At 41.0% G+C, this 20001-nt stretch overlaps 2 protein-coding genes across 3 annotated transcripts; both read right to left on the reverse strand.

The window, feature by feature from the left end:
* Positions 1 to 1363: 1363 nt before the first annotated feature.
* Positions 1364 to 13595, reverse strand: thop1 (thimet oligopeptidase 1). 2 transcript variants are annotated; one of them, XM_044044048.1, is made up of 14 exons: positions 13508 to 13595; positions 11977 to 12183; positions 8675 to 8823; positions 8147 to 8254; positions 7589 to 7691; positions 7348 to 7505; positions 6985 to 7120; positions 6495 to 6637; positions 5720 to 5943; positions 4535 to 4736; positions 4244 to 4430; positions 3955 to 4083; positions 2897 to 3033; positions 1364 to 1676 (listed from the first exon to the last, which is right to left on the reverse strand). In XM_044044048.1, the coding sequence occupies exons 1-14, from the start codon at positions 13518 to 13520 to the stop codon at positions 1515 to 1517; spliced, it is 2058 nt and encodes a 685-aa protein (XP_043899983.1). In that variant the 5' UTR covers positions 13521 to 13595; the 3' UTR covers positions 1364 to 1514. The 2 variants fall into 2 exon arrangements, with proteins under 2 accessions (XP_043899983.1, XP_043899984.1); XM_044044049.1 differs by lacking the exons at positions 11977 to 12183; positions 13508 to 13595 and adding an exon at positions 9491 to 9574.
* A 966-nt stretch (positions 13596 to 14561) lies between these two features.
* reep6 (receptor accessory protein 6) lies at positions 14562 to 19389 on the reverse strand. Its single transcript, XM_044044050.1, has 7 exons — positions 18937 to 19389; positions 17651 to 17744; positions 16878 to 17016; positions 16503 to 16671; positions 16286 to 16428; positions 16092 to 16116; positions 14562 to 15087 (listed from the first exon to the last, which is right to left on the reverse strand). The coding sequence occupies exons 1-6, from the start codon at positions 19067 to 19069 to the stop codon at positions 16102 to 16104; spliced, it is 693 nt and encodes a 230-aa protein (XP_043899985.1). The 5' UTR covers positions 19070 to 19389; the 3' UTR covers positions 14562 to 15087; positions 16092 to 16101.
* Between the last annotated feature and the right edge of the window lie 612 nt (positions 19390 to 20001).

Raw genomic sequence — 20001 nt, forward strand, 5'->3', positions numbered from 1 at the left:
TCCGACACCCACATTTGTGAATAGATGTTCTCTTTGTTTAACTAAAAAATACTTGTAATCATTCAGACAAAAACCTTTTTAGTCTAAGTTAATTCTAAGCCGTTTATCAAGTATAGTTCAACAAGTTTTATTCATTTTATTAAAAACAAGTTCCCCCGCACACTGCAAAAAATCTTCTCATCAAGAAAGTTAAAGAATCCTCGTTACTGGGAAAATGTTCTTATTTATTTTGCATAAAAAGAAAATTTATCTTGGCAAGAAAGTTTTCTGATCAGAAAATAATCTAGTTTTAAGAAAAAAAAACAGCGTAAATTTTTAATTGCCAGTAAGCTTACACAATAATTTGTATGAAATCTCAACTGTTTTTAACTGCGTTAACTACACCATCACAGCTGTGTGCGTGTGTGTGCAAATATAATAAATGAATTCTGAATATATAATATGAATTCTTAAAGCTTAAACCAGTAAAGGAATACTCATCGCATTACAAACTGCATTACCGCAGATTTACAAGCTTATATTAAAGATTCTTGACAAGCAAAATGTGGTGTTTATAATAGTGCGTCACTTCATCCTGGTGGCGGACCTGGTTAAGATTAAATTTATGGATCTTTTTTCATTGGCATGCAGATGATTTAACACAGATTTGGTCCAGAACACACTGTACCTAACCCTGCCCCCATTATTTGGGTGTGGGAGCTGATGAAAGTGTAAATGTTCAGTGTTTCAGTTTCAGCGCCATCGTTCCCACTGTAAAGCACAAACACACACGCTGTACTGACTCAGTTTACCTGAGTGTGGTGTTTACTGTGCAGGTCCAGTGGGAGCCGTTGACCCTCAGGGAGCCAATGACACCAATGACAAATGATAATAATGAGGATAACAAAGCTACTGTAGAGCCGGAGAACACCTGCTGCACCCGGACGCCTACAAACCTCATTAACTGCACTCCACTGACAGATATTTAAAAAATAAAACAGGGTTACAAGCTGTTAATAACATTAAAATGACGTGTTTTGAGCGAACAAGACAAGAGGCGATCATATTAGATACAAGAGATTAAAGCTAAAAGTTGCAGAACAACACATCCTTTCATCCCTAAACTAAGTGTTTGTTGTGCACGTTAACCTTCAGGCTGTTTTCTTTTTCTCTTTAAAAGCAGAGTTGTTGACCTGCAGCTCTCTGAGGACGTTACATCATAAACACCGACACCTCTGGACCTGTTGATAATCCACTGATGACGAGATTGACCAAGCGGTCAGAGGCCCATCAGTCTGTGACGTCTGTATTTATCTATGGACAAACTCAGGCATGACTTAACATCATGTGTCTGTGAAATGTCATATACTCAGACAAAGAAAAATCACCGCAAATCATTTTTATTCACAAGTTAATTTGTTTCCATGTTGTGTCATATTTTAAAATTTCCTTTTCCTAAAAAAAACCTCCTCAGTCCGTTGTTCTGTGTGGTCACTGCCGGGTGTTGGGGGGGCGGAGCTGGCTGCTGTGATTGGTCAGCAGGGACATGGCGTTCCAGTTTCCAGCTCCACAGTTAGTCCTTTGCTCAGAAGGAACGCTTCCTGCTTAGGTTCCCGCCCGAGGAACTTCCTCAGCATCTCAGCGGCGTCCACTGAGCCGCCAGGTCGCAGGATGCACTTCCTGTAGTCCAGACCCACCTGGAAGGAAGTCAGTCAGCACTCAGACCATAGACCAGTTTCATTTCAATCAACTACTGTGGACACAGCTGCAATGAATGACACCATGTTTCTGTAATTACCTGATTCAAAGGGTTGTTAGAAACTGTAGCACCAATTAGGAGAGACTTCTCATAAACATGTGTCACTGTCCCAACGGTGTTTTAAGTAGGGATGCAACGGTTTCTTATCCGATACAGAGATCTTAGGGTCATTTACCAGCAAGCCATTTCAAAGACCTATGTCTCTCCAATTGTGCAACAAATATTCTTCTCCAATGAAGAAATGCCCACAACATGACTCAGCAAAATGTTATTGACATTTTTACACTCTGTGCATCTCTAATTTTAAGGTCAGCAGACATCGTCAACAATGAACCGTGACACTGCCTCAGATTGGTCGTAAACACCGCACTGACTCACGTTAACGACCAACCAGCACATGTATGTTCCTGCAAGTGCTTGAGGGCATTTATTTCTTTACCAGCAGGTGGCAGGAGTCTGTACGTGTTAATGAAAACAAAGTGTTTGTTTATCTTGTCACTCAGATGAATTCATGATACCACAGCATCTTCACATTCATGTTCAAATAATTTGGTATTTTTGACAGCAGTAAGAAGTCAGTTTTTTTTGATTGTGTCATCACTTCTTTACATTTCTTAGTCTTCTGATTAGCTGGAGCTAAACAGCCAATCACAATTAGAGGTCAACCGATGTCAACCTTCTTTAATACTGATATTTTTTATCCAATCTTCTTTTTCCTCCATCTGATAAAACATAACTGAATATTGAATTATTGAAAAGGAAAAATACAAAAAATGTGCACAATAATACAAAAACATGACTGGTTTGTCTCATTTCTGCACTGTAGTGCAATTATATACAGCACTATGTATTAAATAGATATAAACTTTTGGACATTTATAGAGTTTCTAATAACAAAAAGAGTTCATCACATGTGTTGATGATTTGTCTCTACAGATACAAAACGGATCTAATTTAAAAGAGGACACACTTTTACATGCGTTGACCTTTACTTGACCTTTATCACTGAATGAAAAGGTGTTTTCATTCAGTTTTTGGGTTTCCTGACAGGCTCAGGGAGTTTGAAAAGACATTAGAACTTAGTGGCTCCTTATCATTAAAAGCATACTTTTAATCATACTAAATAGAATACAAGTGTTGCTGACGTCATCATCTGACCTTAGGATTCATGATTCCCTCCTGTTTGAAGCGAGCGTAGAACATGTCCATGGAGAAGACCTCGCTCCACAGATAACCGTAGTACTGCGCGTCGTAGCCACCGGCCAGGTGACCAAAGGTCGCGGGCATGTTGGTTCCTGCAAGACGCAGAGGAAGTGTCAAAGGTCAAACTGCAGTGAAGACTAAAATAAGTTAAAACTCATTTATAACCCACGTTATAGAGAATTTAACCAAAAACTTTCTCATTTTATTTAATGTATGATCACTTTCCTTTACCATACTGTTTACCATACCATTTTGTTCTTTTATTCTTCTAAATCATTTCAAATCAAATGTGAACAAAATTGTGATTCTACTCAAATGCAGATCTGAATGTTGTAACAGATTGTGCCACCAGGTGGAGCCGTTTCCCTGTTTAAACCTCACCATCAGTAATTTCACTCGCCAACTAACAAATACAATTGTTTAAAAGAAATCTTAATTTCTATCACAAACAAGAGAAAGAAAACTTAGCTGCTCACTTTCCCAGAGTGTCAATATTCTCAAGTCATAACTACATCACTGCCAAACTGATCATTACTTTAGAACATCCCCAGAAAATGTTGCCAACTTCAACATATTTTGTTCACAAACAAACAAACACTGGCAAAAACATCCCTGCATTTATTAAGGTTTAAGGTCAAGTATTCTCACAGTGTGAATCTAAAATGCTTGTATATAATATGTATATTACAGAAATGTTGTGGTTTTCTTATCTAAATCACTATATCCAAAAAACACCCTAAATCTAAGAAAATACTGCCAAATAATAAATAATGAAAAATCAAAAAATTAAAATACCCATTACAACTGACTGAAACTTAAAAACATGTGTATTTTGGTGAGTACTTAATACACTAAATTCATGTCCTCCTGGTTTGTAAGCGACACAGGTCGAAATGACTAAAACAAATCTAAACCATTTAAAAATAAAACCCTCTTAAATGTCACCCTAAACAAAATAAATAATAATAATAATAATAATAATAATAATATAATAAGGTAAAAGGTGAGATGACCTGGTGAAGCAGGGATTCCCAGGATGTCCTGAGAAAGGCGGCCGTACTCCTCTGCAGGGTCCAGTCCATTCCTGGTGTGAAGAGCCTGATCCACTTTAGCCAAAACAATCTGCCTGAGGTTAAACAGACCTGCAGGAAACATCACACAGATCACTGTTTTTCCTCCACATGTTATTAGTTTAGTATCTTAAATGTGCTGTTGGACTCTTTTTCACTTGACCGGCCCAGAACTGACAAGACTGGACGCTCATTGGCCCTTAGGTCAGTGTACAGCAACTGTGGGACGTACCAGTGTTGGCGAGGCGGGACTTCATGAGTTTGTCGAGCAGCTCTTCAGGGATGCCACTGCCGGTCTTGTAGTGTTTGGACATCCTCTGCAGGGGCTCCTTTTCCCAAACCCAGTTCTCCAACATCTGAGATGGAGCCTCCACAAAATCCCGTTCCACATGAGTCCCACTGAACATGGCGTAGTCCGCCTGCAGAACACATTTATTCAGTCATTTTCATGGATAAATAAACAAGACTGACTTCCAAGCACAGATCCAAGGCTTCCCTACGATTAAATGCTTCATCCACTGACCTCAGCGCAGAGCTGGTGCATGACGTGGCCAAACTCGTGGAAGTACGTCTCCACCTCGTCATGCTGCAGCAGAGATGGAGCATCGGCCGTCGGCTTGCTGAAGTTGGCCACCATGGCTGCCACCGGCATTTGGCGGGTCTTGTCGGACAGCAGGCAGCCGGGCTGGAGGCCGAAGCAGGCGGCGTGACCGTACTTCCCCTCCCTGCACATGACCGATGACACGCACGCACAAACACATGGTTTTTTTCTACAGTATTCTTAGACACTCGAGGACATCAAGAATTCCCTGAGTCCATCTCTCCAACCTTGTAGGAGAAACAAAAAACTCAAACATGTCCAACATGTGGCAACAACACAGATGCAATCTCCAACATATAACACATTTACACTCCCTTGACTAAACATTTCACTACACATGGCTTGCAGGCAGTTTGAGTGACAGGAATTCAAAGTCACTGTGTTCTTGGACACTGACAAGAAAGACTCATGAACGTAGATGAATTTATTCGCTAAAAAAACAATAATTAGTAGTAGATTGAGCTGCAACTAACGATTATTTCCACAATTAATCGAGTAATCCTTTGGTCCATAAAATGTCAGAAAACGTTGATCAGTGTTTGTCAAACTCTGGAAATGATGATGTTCTCAAATGTCTTGTTTGGTCCACAAACCAAAATGATTAACTTTTAATGATTTCTTTGTTTATATAGAGCAAAGAAACAAAGAACATATTAACATTTAAGAAGCTAAAATGCTACGAACCGAAATGATTGACAATTAATTAGAAATGTCATGCAAGGGCACATATTATATTTCTTGGAAGGAGTTTCACTCTTAACAATCAAACCTATTTTAACTTAAACAAACACCAACTTCGAGAAATACAAGTCTGTCAACCTGATCAGGATCGAGTGCAGCTCTGTTTTTAATTCAAATATCACCCGTGGATAGGTTGATATCTGCAGACAGAGGAGTCTCCCTCCCTCCCACGTAGACCTGCATCACTAAGCTGCTGCGGCTGCTTTAGCCCAAGTCACTTGATTTGTACAGGTCTGTCTTATCTTAGATATGATGTGTTAGGAAAGGGAAAGGTGCCCTCTGCTGGATCATACAGGGTACTGGTGAAATTTAAATAATATCAAATTTCAAACAAAAAATAACTGGTTTAGTATTAAAGACACTGACCTGGGGAAAAGGTCCAGGTAGAACTGACCCACCACCTGTCCACTGCTGCGGTCCTTCACACAGTACAGAGTGACGTCAGGATGCCAGACCGAGGCTCCGTCCACCAGCTCGAAGGACAGACCCAGCAGCTCCTGGTAGATGTCCAGCAGTCCCCGAGTCACCACCTCCATTGGGAAGTACTCCTTCAGCAGGTTCTGATCCACTGCGTACTGAGTCTCCTCCACCTGGAGGGAGGGAGGGCGGATTAGAGGAGAAAATAAATCAACAAGAACAGGAGAGAAGAGAGAGAGAGGAAAACGAGGAGTTTAGAAAGAGAGGGATAAGAGGAGAAAGTAGAAAGAGGGGAGAGAACAAGGAGGAAGTTGAGGAGAGGAAATGCAGAGTATGAAAGTGTAAGAATAATACAGAAGGATGGAAAAAGATAAGGAGAGGAGAATGAAACGATAAAGTGAAGAAAGTACAGAAGACAAAGGAATAGAATATTAAAAAAGAGAGAAGAACAGAAGAGAAGAAAGAGGGAATCGATTAGTGAGGAGAAGGAAAAAGGCAGAGCTAGAACAGATAAAAAGCAGGAATAGATTGTTGATGTGGAGAAGGACAAGGGGAAAAGGGAATCGATTAGTGAGGGGGGAGAGAGGGAAAGAAGGAATAGATTACTTAGGAGGAGAGAGAAAGACTAGGATTAGATTAGAGGAGAAATATAGGAAAGAGATTAGTGAGGAAGAAAGAGGAGGAGGAAATAGAGAAAAAAGTGTTCCAGGTGAACATCTCTCACCTGGGTCATGTAGTAACGCGTGTCCCAGGCGTGCAGCTCTCCGTTGAAAGGCAGGCTTCTTTTCTGACACTCTGTCTCCTTCATCTTGAGGATGACTGCTCGCTCTTCATCCCCGAGAGGCTTCAGCTTACGAGACAACTCCTCTGAGAGAGAGAGAGAGAGGGACACAGGAGTCATCGTCTAGCAGATATGCCTCAGAAAAACCTGATCTCTTGCAGAGGTGAAATCATTTCCCAAATGTTTCCAAACCTTTGACAAAGCAGCTGATTAAATTACCAAGAGTCATGAAGCCAAGTGTAATGATGAGTTAACAAGAGCAGCTGGATATATGAAGGGATGTTAGTTCAGAAATGACAATGTTTTTCCCGAAGATCCTCTCACCAAATTAGCACAACTAGAAACACTTGTTTTATACACGACAGATGATCTATATTCCACATCTCAACAACATACCAGCATCACATCAGTGAGTGCATTCTGCAGGACTCACCCAGGAAGCCGGCCACCTTCTTCCCAGACTTGGCCATGTTCATCTCCAGGACAAAGTCGGCATGTGTGCTGAAGCCCAGCAGAGAACTTTTCTGAGACCGCAGCTCCACCAGCTCCTTCAGGATGACCGAGTTCTCCTAAAACAACCACCACAGAAACACACGGGACATGAGGACAAAGACAGAGAGGTGTGTTTCTGCACTGTGACGTGTTAAAATACAGATTAAACAGCAGCATAATCAACTGAACATGAATAGTCATCTATCACACACTTCCCAACAGTGACTTTGAGTCACCTGTAGACTACTATTTTTGGGTAAAAAAAAATGTGTCATAATTGAACAGCGGTGCAGTGTGGACTCACCTCTTTGCAGCGGGAGTTGAAGGCCTCCTCCAGCTTCTTGCGAGTCTCTGGGACAAAGCACTTCTTCATGGTGGGGAAGTAGTGAGGATACTTCAGAGTGACCTTCAGCTTGTCGCCGTCAACCTCCAGAGAGCTGAGGAAGTCCTCGGGGAGGCCGCCTGAAAACAACAGCTCTTAATACACACGTGGGAACGCGCAGGAGTGAGACGGAGTGAAGTCCTCCACAGAGCAGCTCACTCACCCAGCTCTTCTCTGGTGAAGGACAGACTGGTGGTGTCCTCGTTCAGGTTCTTGTTGAAATCTATGGAGAGGTTGCTCAGTTTCTTCTTGATGGTTTTAATTGCCTGTCACAGCACAGAGGACAAGGACAAGAGTCAGTGTCACGTCATACCTGAAGAGTGGGATTACGTTTCCCATTAACTGCCAAAGCCGGAAGCTGTGAATCTGGATGCCAAAACGATGCAGTATCTAATATGACATGACAACGCCACTTCAGTGTGTTAGGATAGGATTCCATCAGCTACCCAAGCTCTGTTCCAATTCTCCAAGTCGATGGAAGTAATTTATAGAAACTTTCTTTTGTTTCTTCATCAACTGACAAAATTTATTATAATAAAGAGGAAGTGAAAAGTTCATGAAAGTTTTATCATTGGACAAAAATGGCTGAATAACAATTGCACTGGAACAGGAAAGAAAGCACTTAACAAACGTACATATAAGAAAATAAATATAAAGCAAGATCTGTCTAGTGCTGCTGCTGCAGGACTTAAAGAAGTTTAAAGAAGCAGCAAGCAGTTACCTCCTGTGTCTCCGTGGGCAGGTGAAGGCCGTTCCTCTTCCCCAGTTTGATCAGTCGCTCCATGTAACGCTTAGCCTCGGCAGAAATGCTATCAGATTCAATCTTCTTCTGCAGAGAGAAACAAAAACACAAGTGAAAGACGCTAAGAAACTGGGAGCACCGAGTCAAATGAGTCCATATGTAAACAGAGGAGCTGCATTCAAAAAAGGAAATTTAGATGTTCCTCTGTAGGTTCACATTACATCATAATGCAATCAATCAACTTTATAGAGTTTGAATTTTTCAAATTTCCATTCAAATCCACTGCCCAACATGTTGGACACCCCTATTAGAGCTACTTCCGTTGTGTTCTGGTTTGTACTGGACTCAGCTGACATGATCTGAGACTGAAGTCTCCTTGAATGAATAAATGATTAACCTTCCACAGTTCCCAAGTGGAAAGAAGAAAACATTCTCCATTCATCTATCAAATCTTGCAGCCGATTGGTCGACAATGCCGTGACGTCAGTCCTACGTCGGCCAGCTCACCTCCAGAGCGACGATCCTCAGGTAGACGTCCGCCCTCATGCTCATCTCCACGTCAAACTCTGACAGGCGTTTGTCAGCCTCGGTACTCGCTGCTCGGACCTCCTTACACGGAGACACGTGCTGCGGGAAGTCCAGCATGTTCCTCTGGACTGAGACAGAAGGGACGGGGTTACAGGTGACACAGATGTTAGAAAGACACCACAGCAACATCACCATCATTCTGTTTGAGATGTGCGACGTCTAAATCCAACTTCAGAAACTACAACTTCACCTGTAGCTGAGCAACTCATCCTAATCAAATCAAAATCACAATTTAAAACACATTTGGAAACTGATCTTTGATTATTCTGTTGATTATGCAATTCATGTTGCATAATTCATGTATGCACTACATGTTAGAAACAGGTTTCATTTCTCATCCTTAGATTGCAGTATAGTAGTAGGTCATATTTTGACAGTATCTCATGTGTAATTACTCCATCTAGTTTTAAATCTCTAAAAGTAAATATCAAACTGAAGCTTTGGATATTTTTTATCCAAAATGTTTAGCCCTAGTTTCTGGATGAAATGTAGGTTTGGGTAATATGGCCAAGACAATACTACTAAGGGTCGATATTGTCTTCGAGGGCCGATATTGATTATTACGGGTTAATGAGGCCGATAACTGATATTTGAATATGATTTGCATTGAAAGTAATAAAGAAAATCTCTGACAAAGCTTTGAGTTTCACAAACTCACCATAAAACATGACAATGATACGTAAACTGTGCACCAAATCTAGAACTGCTCTCTTATGAACCAAGTACAAAACTTACTGATTATTTCTGGTCGCACCGATACTGATCATTTACACCTCATATCGGCGCTCAATCATCAGTCAATCCCTAAATACTACAGTGAAATATCCCACTAAAATCTCAATAAATATCACGCTAAAAGTCAAAGGACTTTTAGTTAAAGTTAAAATAAGCAGACCGTTGAGGTTTTAAAGTACTTTGTGAGCAGAAAACAACAAACACTTGTCAAATGTTACATGAAAAACACAGAAAACTGCAGCAGTAAATAAAAATTGCGCGTTCTCGTGTTTTCAGCAGCCTCAGTTTGTCCTGCAGTCCATTGTCCTAGCAGCGGCTGGTTCAGCTGTTTTCTCTATAAACTGCCGACTAACTCTTTACATTCACACACACACACACACATTCTGCTGATTCAGCGTTTCACTGCATGCAGGACTCACAATGCACAGCGGATAAATCTGTTCTGTTTGACCTCGTCATAATCAGACCTGTCATCTGTGTCGACTGTACTGACAGCACAAGAGGAATCAGGAGGATCAGTAAAAACAAGCCTGTCTTTTTGTTCCAGCTGCTATAAAACACTTACAGTTGGATTTATTTCATATATCGTGATCAAAGTCTTCCTGTAGTTTTACTCTCTGAAAAATAAAATGTATTGTCAAGTACAAGGTGCACGTCTGTTGCCTAGCAACAAATATTTGCTTGTTTAAATACCGTCAATGTTCCGAATTTCATTTCCCAGTACGTTCTCACTGGCAGATAATCAAATCTCAGCTATCAGAATGTCCTTGAACACACAACACGAGGATCTGTCACAAAGAGCTTTGCCCAGCTTTTACTGGTTAAGAAACTTCAATGAGTTTTGATCAGTGGAAAAGATTAATCAGCAATCACAAAGTGGTGAACATGCTAATTTCATTTTTATTATAAATTTAATTTTTTGGCAGTGATGAAAACCAGCCAGTGTTACTTATTTAACCACATTTTATTTCATTTCATCAGGGCCTTAAAATTGTTCATTCCCTGTTGAGTTTGGTTCACAAGTTATGGTGTGAAAGAGGCTAGTTAGTGGGTTAACCAGATAACCATTTTGATGGGGGATCCTCAGTATCACTGATCAAAAGCCCCCTTTTCCGCCTATGGTACCAGCTCGTCTCAGGTTGGTTTTCCACTACAAAATAGTACCTACCCGACGTGGGCCGAGTCATCACTGCACAGCTGCATGTGCCGTGGTGAGTCGAGTCGGTGGAAACACGCCAAAAGACAACTAAAGAACCTTCTTTACTGACTAATTGCGAGTTCCTGTTGGAACTCTTCAACTCGTAAAACTTGCACTCTCGTCATTTTTGTTTCAGTCGTTCAAACAGTCTTGCTCAGTTTTTATGCATTGACATGTGTGGAGCCTGGTAATCAGCTCATTTAGCTAACAATGGGTAGCCCGGGTTATGTTTGCATGCAATTTTTTTTCCCCTCCAACCTGTCAACTTGTCGGAGGTGCGGCAGCACTACCAGCTCCAACTTCTGATGTAAAAGGTTCAATTATTAACTCCGTCCCTACATATCTGAAAAGTTCCGAGGCTTATCAGCATTTTATTTACAGAGCCATTAGGTCAGCGGCTTTTTGTAAAAGAACATGGAATACAATCGTATTTATTTAAAAGAGACTAGTGAAAGTGTAATGGCGCTCTTTCATGACACAGCTCTAGCACAACTCTACTCAACTCTACTTGTTTTTCCCCATCAGTGATAGAACCTGGTACCTGGTGCTTTTTTAGTTTCTGCTCCGACGAGGTTCAGCTGAGCCGATACTAAAATGATTGAACAACGAAATGATGAACGCCATCAGATTGCCGGACACTGATTGGTCAGAGAGTGTCATCACTGAAGAGTCATGAGCACGGTGTCCAACACAAGAATCAAAGCCAACAACGTTCAACTGTAGATCAAAGTTAAAAAGACTTAAAAATCCTGAAAACATGTGTTCATCTCCAACATTTAGCAAAGGAAATGTCTAAAATGTCAATATTTAACAGAGGAGTCTGGTGGATTTAGAGACAGCACTGCTGAAAGCCGGCGATCTTGAACCCAATAACGACCACGTTCAGTGGTATTTCAGTTCAGTGACTGCGTGAGACGGAGTCTGCAGTACTGAGCCATTCTGTGAACAAATCTTTTTAATCAACTGATTCTAATGATTCAGTTACACCCAAAACAAAACGTAGTGTCGTGTTTTTTGTGTCGCGTAGAAAACCACATCACAACAGTTTCACGCAGTTGTGGTATGAGGACCCTGCCCATGTTGAGGATTTACTATGAAGTCATAGAAAACAGCGTGACTGATTACAAATCCTCCAGAAGCTAATTTTTCTCCTGTTAAAATGTTTTCCCCTTAATTTTGAGAAAAATATATTTTTATCTTACGGCCATAAAAATGATGAGACCTAAAGACATTGTTCAACATGGTTCAGTCTGTAAAAAAACAAGAAAAACCGAGAGTTGACACTGACCGGTGTATTCGACCTCCACATCAGCGAGGGCCTTCAGCGTGTTCTCGAAGGTCACGCCATCGATGTCCAGTGCCCCGACACCGTCGTACACCTTCTTGGTGTTGGCGATGAGCTCATCAGAAAGCTGCTGGATTTGCTCAGGGCTCAGGTCCCAGCGCAGCCGGTTCTTAGAACAGACCGGCACCGGGGTGTCAATCACCACCTCACCTGAGACAATGAGATGACGGGACAGGTGAGGACGATACAGGACATGATGATCAGACACTTAAATTTTGTGATACTTAATTTTTATCTTAAAAACCTTTGGCGAGGCAATAAAACGTTAACAATAATTATGAAAATGTAATTTTCTCTAACGCCAAAAGACAAAAATTCAATATTTATCAAATACATGTTGGGGTATAATATAAATATACCAACAATAATAGGAAAGAGACTTTACTTCTTCCATAATGTTTAAAATGTAAAGTGAAAAACAGAGAGCTTGTTTTACTCATTTAATCGATTCTCAAAATAGTTGAAATAGCACCTCACCCTTGTCAGAACTTTTTCTCAATTGGTTAGGGTTGGAACAGGATATTATTAGATGAATTTTGACACAATACAATATTAAAAATTCCCAAATCAAATACGTGCACACTAAACAAACTATATAATATTATAAATATAATGCACATAACATTTAAATATTTTCTTTTGGCGGTATAAAAGTGTTGACACCTCTCATTCACGCTGTGTAACAGAACAGATTTTCGTCAAGACAAACTAAAATTATTCATTAAAAAAATAAAGAAAATAATGAAGAAACCATAAAATATTCATATTTGAAAAATCAGAGAGCTTGTTTAAGTTATTCAAACAGAGTAAAAAAACTTAAATATTATAAATAAAATACATGAATAATTATGAATGTTTTCTTTTACCATAAACAAATGTTAATTTTTGTCATTGCCAATATTGAGACTTCATAATCAGATAAGAACATTAGTAAACAGTTTAGAAAGACAATTTAGATTTGTTTTGAATCCTTAAAGCGTCAACACGGGAAGTTTGACTTGAAATTGTCTGACTTTTTAAAGTAAATTCTGACGCAGTTTTCCTTCCATACATTAGGGCAGTGAGCGTTAACGCTGTGACAGAATGAATGGTAGTGTGTCCTCGTGAAGAATCAACACATTGCACCAGTAGCAGCTGGTTAGCTGAATGAATAAGCAGAAACAGCTAACGTGCTACAACAGCGGTGCCAACATGACACAACGAGGAGGAAAAAACGAGCATTTAATCAAGATGAAGTCAGTGTTTTAACGCCCGGTTCATTCACGCTGAGCTGATAATACCGTTCTACTCTTGTTGAGTTTGAATTACCGGCTCAGGTGTAGCTGGAACCACCGCAGCTAAGCTAACATTAGCACGGAGTCATGTGTGAAGCTATCAGTTATGAGAAAAGAGAGAGAGAGAGTTTCCCGCTCACGGACATTATTTCACTCTAAAGTCAGTTTGTGATGCTAAAAAACAGCAGTGTGTGTCTCACCCGTGGGTCCCATAGCTGAAAGATAGTGAGCAGGTTCTGTGAGTCGCTCCCTGTCAAAGAACAGCAGCACCGTCAGAGCCGCAAATAAAGAAACAAAGTACGTCCGGTTTCAAAATAAAAGCCTACCCGTGAAGCATCGCCACCGGAACCCGAAATGTAATTGAATTATTCACAGATTATATCGTATGTTGTGAAGTTTCCGATTAATCAGATTAGCAAACCGTTTAGAAAGAATATTCAGGTTTTTATTTTAAATTTTAAAAAGCGTCAATAGGTTGTTTCGCTTTAAACTGACGGATTTATACAGATTTTCTGCAGTTCCAAAATAAAATCCTACCCTCAAACCGCCACCACATAAAACAGAGGTCTCAAACTTGAGATTTGTGGGCAACATGTGGCACCCTACTCAATTTTATGCGGCCTGCTAGTTATATAATATAATGTAATAATTATTTTACCAACAAATAGGGAGATTCAAAAAGACGAAAGACAATTCAAAAGATAATTTTCTGCGGTTTCAAAATAAAATCGTACCCTCATATCACCACCACCTACGACAGCGGTTTCAAACTTGTGGCTCGTGGGCCATATGCAGTCCCCTACTCAATTTTAATTGGCCTGCCAGTTAGCCTCAACACACTAAACAGGATTGTATATATAATGTAATAATTATTTTACCAAAACGTCTTTTCCTTTACCAACAACAAATATGGAGTGAATTTTTGTAATTTGTGAATCATCCACTGAATCAGATTAGAACATTAGTAAACTGTTTAGAAAGACTTTTTGGGGTGGTTTTGAATTTTTAAAGAACACTAAATTAAAATTGGACGCTTTTAGCACCACCATCTAAGATAGAGGTCTCAAACTCACGGCTCATGGGCCACATGTGGCCCACCACTTCATTTGTAAGGGTTCAAAGGATTCAAAGGCTTTATGTCATGTGCAAAAAAAACTCGCTATCTCTGTGATTCTTTCTCTGCTTTGTGCACTCACTACCTGTGTCACCAATGTTTCACCATGGAAAAGGAAAAACTGAGATGATAAAACATGATAAATGTAATATCACATAAATCTGAGCGTGTTAGCTCACTGTGATTTTTTTATTCATAATAACCTCATAACTGCAATTAACAAAACAACAGAAAAAAATGTGTTTGTAAACAACAGTAACTTACAGTATATGATGAAACAATAATGCACATCCAAATAAACACACAGACAAATAAAGAGAATAAATAAATAAATAAATACAAAGCAGCCATACAATAGAACCTCATCATATTCACAGTATTGCTAAGTGATAAGCATGAAACACGCCCCCTGGTGGAGAATCTGCAGCCTGCCAAACATGAGCCAGTGACGTTGTGAAGTTAGCTACAGTAGAAGCTGATTCTGAAGTGTTTAATCTAAAAAGTCCTAAAAGAACACGTCCATAAATCTGAACTGATATGAAATTTAAAAAAGTATTTGACAGGAGGTTTTTCCTGGTTGGGATCCATCAGGAGGGATGATGATTCCAAGAGTCTCCTCCTCCTCTTCCTCCTCCTACTCCTCCCCCTCCTCTGCTACCTGAAGGACTGAAAATAAAAAAAAGATTTGTCTGATTTCCTGTCCTCGTTCTGCAGGTTCTCCAGATCGAGTTTCGAGGCTATTATTATTGTTCAATCCAATCTAATCCAATTTTATTTGTAAAGCGCTTTAAAACAACCACAGTGGACCTGTGCATAAAAGCTTGGAAAGATAAATCTGAAACAACTCAAATAGATTAAAAGACATAAAAACGTGGATAAAAGTACAGACATGGTGGTAGTAGAAATAAAAATATCAGAGCCACCCTGACTGAACTTAATAAAACTCTTCTACGTCTCTGACTCAGTTTGAATTATTTATTTTTGTTCTATGGAGCGAAGAAACCAGAAAAACATTCACATTTAAGAAGCTGCAAACTTAGTGAGCTTGTTTTAATTTATACTGTTTCACTGTCGCCTGTGTTTGCTGCGTTCAAACACAGATTCAAAGGCAAAAAGACAAGGAGGCAAGGAGGCAAGAATGGAGCCCAGATAGAGTTGACAGTCTGGGACAGATAGTGTAGGAGCTTTATAATTCCACAAGATGGCAGTAATCTAACTTCATGGCTGCAAGCTGCGTGTGTGTGTGTGTGTGTGAGAGAGAGAGAGAGAGAGAGAGAGAGAGAGAGAGAGAGAGAGAGAGCTATGCTAAAGGAAGGGAAAGGAAAGGAGGAAAATGGAAAGGAAACTAAAGAAGGAAAAGTAAAGAAAAGGAAAGAAATCAAGGAAAGGAAAGAGGGACAAGGAAAGAAAGGAAAGGTAAGGAAAAGAAGGAAGGAAAAGGCAAGGAAAGGAAAGGAAAGAAGAAAAAGGAAAGACAAGGAAGGAAGGAAAAGGAAAGGTAGGAAAGAAAGGAACGCTCCAAGTTTCCTAGTTGGAAATTCTGACTTGCAACTACAAATGGAACACACCATGAGGAAAGTGTGAGCGCCACCTGCTGCTGAAAGTTCAGCTTAAGTTCCAGCTCATTGTCCTCGGACCACAGTCTAACACCAAAGCTTACAGAAACTTACCCTGCTCTGTCTAACCCAGGAAAGGCTGGAACAGGTCAGAACACAGCAAGGTTAGTTTGTCCCATCAGGACATGAAAAGACGACACAGAGTTAAAACAGACAAAGGGGCCAACAGCGCCACCTGGGGAACAACACTCAAAGTTTTAAGCTTTTAAAGTGGACGAGTTATCCAGGAGGAGGAAGCAGACACGTACCTGTCGATCCTCGCTTGATTGTGTCGGAGCTTTTTTAGCCGCTGAAGTTTGTGTTGACGAGCTCGGTAAACTTTTAGTGTCAGACTGAGTGACGGGCGGCACTGGAGTCACCAGAGATTTATTCTTCACCAGTGTGCACAGAACTGCAAACAAGGTGAAGCAGTTTTTCACGCTAATGTTGGACAAATGTCAATGATGACACCTCAGTGGTCTGTACCTTCTCTGGTCAGGTTCTCAGCGGCGCTCATGGCTTTCCCGCTCAGGTCGTTCACCATGTTGTCCACCGTGGCCTCGTGGCGTAGGAAGATGGGGCGGACCACTTTGTCGTAGATGATCTGCGAGCCGTTCCACGACATCGGGGCCATGCACCACAACAGGAAGAGACACTGGGACCACAGACGAGGGACGGGCGAGACACATCTTTGATTAATGCAGTCATTTTAACAGAGTCCCTATGATGGACAGTCGACCTGTCCAGCGTGTACCTCGCCTTTCTCTCTGTCAGCAGATATTTTGTAGTGTCTTTTCCAACCAGTAATAATAATTGAAATAATAAATAACTTAAACTTGGCTGTGTGAAGTGTGATGTCACCTTAAAGGCGTAGTAAAATGGAAACCAGTAGAGGAAGATATCGGAGAAGAACTCGCCCAGGCTGAACACGCCGTACACCACCCAGTAGGTCAGCCATTTTGTGTCGTCCTCTTTGCACGGGCTTTCGATGGCTTTGATTCTGTCATGGAAAACAAAGACAAAGATTGAAGAAGTGTGACCAAAGCTACGCGAGGATAAAAACACGCGTGATGACCTGTGCCATGAACTGATGCAGAAAACTCAACATTAATGAGTCTTTTTCTGGATTTTGAACAGATCAATGCAACTGAAACAATCCAGCAGTGATTTCAACGCATGTTAGCCTCTGGTGAGGACGTGCAGGCAGTGGTTGATCCTGCTGTGTTCTATTTACATCTGAACTGGGAGTGACCAAAGTTCACAGCGTTCTGGTTGAGTAGTCGGGCGAGCCATTGTTAGCGACACAGGTAGATAACACTTTCTGAGGTCATTTATGCACACAAACAATGTAGCAACATGTCTACGTACAACAATTACAGTGCTACGTGTACGACTGTGACTGTGTACTGTGAAACTGAGTAGCAGTGTTTTATCTCAGGTCACATGATGTTACTCAGTTTATGGGCGTTCCTTACACAGGAACCTCAGAAATTCCGAGTTCCGACTACAAATGGAACGCAGCAGGTCACTGACACTGAGTTAGTTTAATCCTGGGTTTAAACCAGTCTCTCCTGAGTCAAATAATACTGGACACTAACTGGACATCAACTAAAAACTAAACAAAGGAGACTCACGAATAATAAGCCGGATACACAAAACCAATCAGGTTGCAGAGGAGGGAGGCACCATATCCATACACCAGGTAGAGTCCAGTCAGTGAGACGGCACCTGGAGGAGACAGAGAGGACATGCTAGAGACAGACACTAAAGAGTTTCAGGATGAAACAGGAAGTGACTGACATTCACCTGATAGCTGAACAGGAAGTCACGAAAAAAAAGGTCCTACCTCTGATCAGCTTATGTTGCTGTTCACACATGGAGGCCGCTCTGCTCTGCTGTCACAGACTCTGAGGATAATCTGCTTTAACTTTACTGCACACACTGAGGGACACTGTGCACCAGGCACTACACTGACATCATGTCCTGCCTCTGTGTGTGTGTGTGATGCACTGTATGAGTGCATGAATAGACTGCTGTTCCCTGCACCAGTAACAACTCCACACCAGTATGAAGAGGTTTGTCCACATTTATTATACAACATTTTATCCTCTTATTTCACAGATTTGTGCGTTAGCCACTTTAAAAAAGACTCACAGAATAAAATCAGCACCTTTATCTTAATATTAGACGGCGTTTTCCTACAGGAAGCAGAAGTCTTACACTGCTCCCGCCCACAAGAGCTGCTGGTCTTCTGTTGCCTCGTGTGGTGAGTTTGTGTCACTGAGATAAATCTGAACAAAGAATTTCAAACACAGAAGTCACAAAATAACACATTAGAACTTAGTGATGGCGGCAGCAGAGGATCCACAGCTCCTGTGTGCGGTGACGTAAAAATCACTGCTTTTCTCTGTGGACTTTGGTGCGGGAGAGTGAGCGGTTTACAAAACGTCAGTTTCCTGTTCATTAAGCTGCAAATGTATTGTTAAAACTCTGTGGATTCCAGAAGGTATGTCTGTGAAGCTCCTCAGTCATCCATCTTTAAAAACTCTCTAAACCAGGGGCCGCAAACTCAAAATGACCTGGGGGCCAGTGAACTTCTAGGCTGCAAGTAAAAAAATATATATATCAAATGACGGACCACATGAAGTTGTATGTGGCCCGTGCCACAGGTTTGATACCTATGTTTTTATATAAACCATAGCCCATATGGTGACCCAGAAAAAAGCACATTCATATCTGCTGTAAGTGTGCAGGTGATGTTTGGATTAAATAAATCCTCTTCAGTCCTCGGTCACTGACACGACACAGTGAGACAGTCTTCTACTAACGTCCTCAACATCAAACACAAACCTGACACAGAACAACGAGCCAATCCTGGACCCAACAACAACAACCAGGAGGAGGAGCTGGGCTCACGTACCGACTGCGATGATCTTCTTCTTTATCCCCGTCTTCTCCTCCAGCTTCCCCAGAAAATCAGTCACCACGTTCTTCTCGTTGAGGAACTTCTCTGCTCGGTCTCTGATGGAGGAGAGGACGTTCAGGAGACCCATGATAGTCCTCCTCACACACTGCTGCTCCTCTGAGAGACACGAGAGGAAACACAGAGCTTTTAATCCTCTGACTGACAGGAGCTGATTTAGTCAGGAGGAGGAGGAGGAGGAGGAAGCAGACACAGATTCACCTCATAATCTCTTTCCCAAACTCTCTATATGAGGAGACACTTTTTAAAACGCCAAAATTTAGTGACACAAATCACAATATTAGTCATAACAATGACTAATTTACAGCCATATCTCCAAGGATGGATTTCTGAATGGGCCTAACGTGCTCATAATCCATCCCAGCATATAGTCTATTAATTACAACTTCATTTCATGCCTGTTATTTAAAACATTAACATTTTATCTGAAAGGCTGGGGTTAAAAAACAACAACAACCTTTGTCTTTGGGAATCGTTGCTCTGAACGACATGGATTATTATTATTATTGTTATTATTATGAATGTTTTCATTCAAGAACATGCAAAATCCAGATCAGACCAGATCTAATCTGAGCCCTGCACAGCAGTTAATGCATGGTTTTCTAACGAGGCTCCGGACAATGGCCAGTGATCTGCAGCACTGACACACACACACACACACGTGAATATATATGAGGAAATCTGTTGGTTCGATCATGTGACATGTCACATGTCGACTTAATATACAGTTTATACACAGTAATGAATAAACACATTCAAGTCCACACTGTGATTCTTTTACCAGCGACAGCATCCGGAGCATCTGTCCACATGCTGGATTACACTGACACCCTGTGGTTACACAACGACAGTGTTTCAACGTGAGCCTCATGTGCAGGACAATCTCGAATATTAGGGTTCGAGCACAAGGACAAAGCACATCAGACCTGGTGTAAATTTATGTCTGACGGTGGTCCGTCAGACGGGGAATGTGCGTAAAAAAATTGGAAGTGGGCGGGGCTT

The sequence above is a fragment of the Solea senegalensis genome, linkage group LG14, assembly GCF_019176455.1.
Source record: "Solea senegalensis isolate Sse05_10M linkage group LG14, IFAPA_SoseM_1, whole genome shotgun sequence".
Taxonomy (NCBI): domain Eukaryota; kingdom Metazoa; phylum Chordata; class Actinopteri; order Pleuronectiformes; family Soleidae; genus Solea; species Solea senegalensis.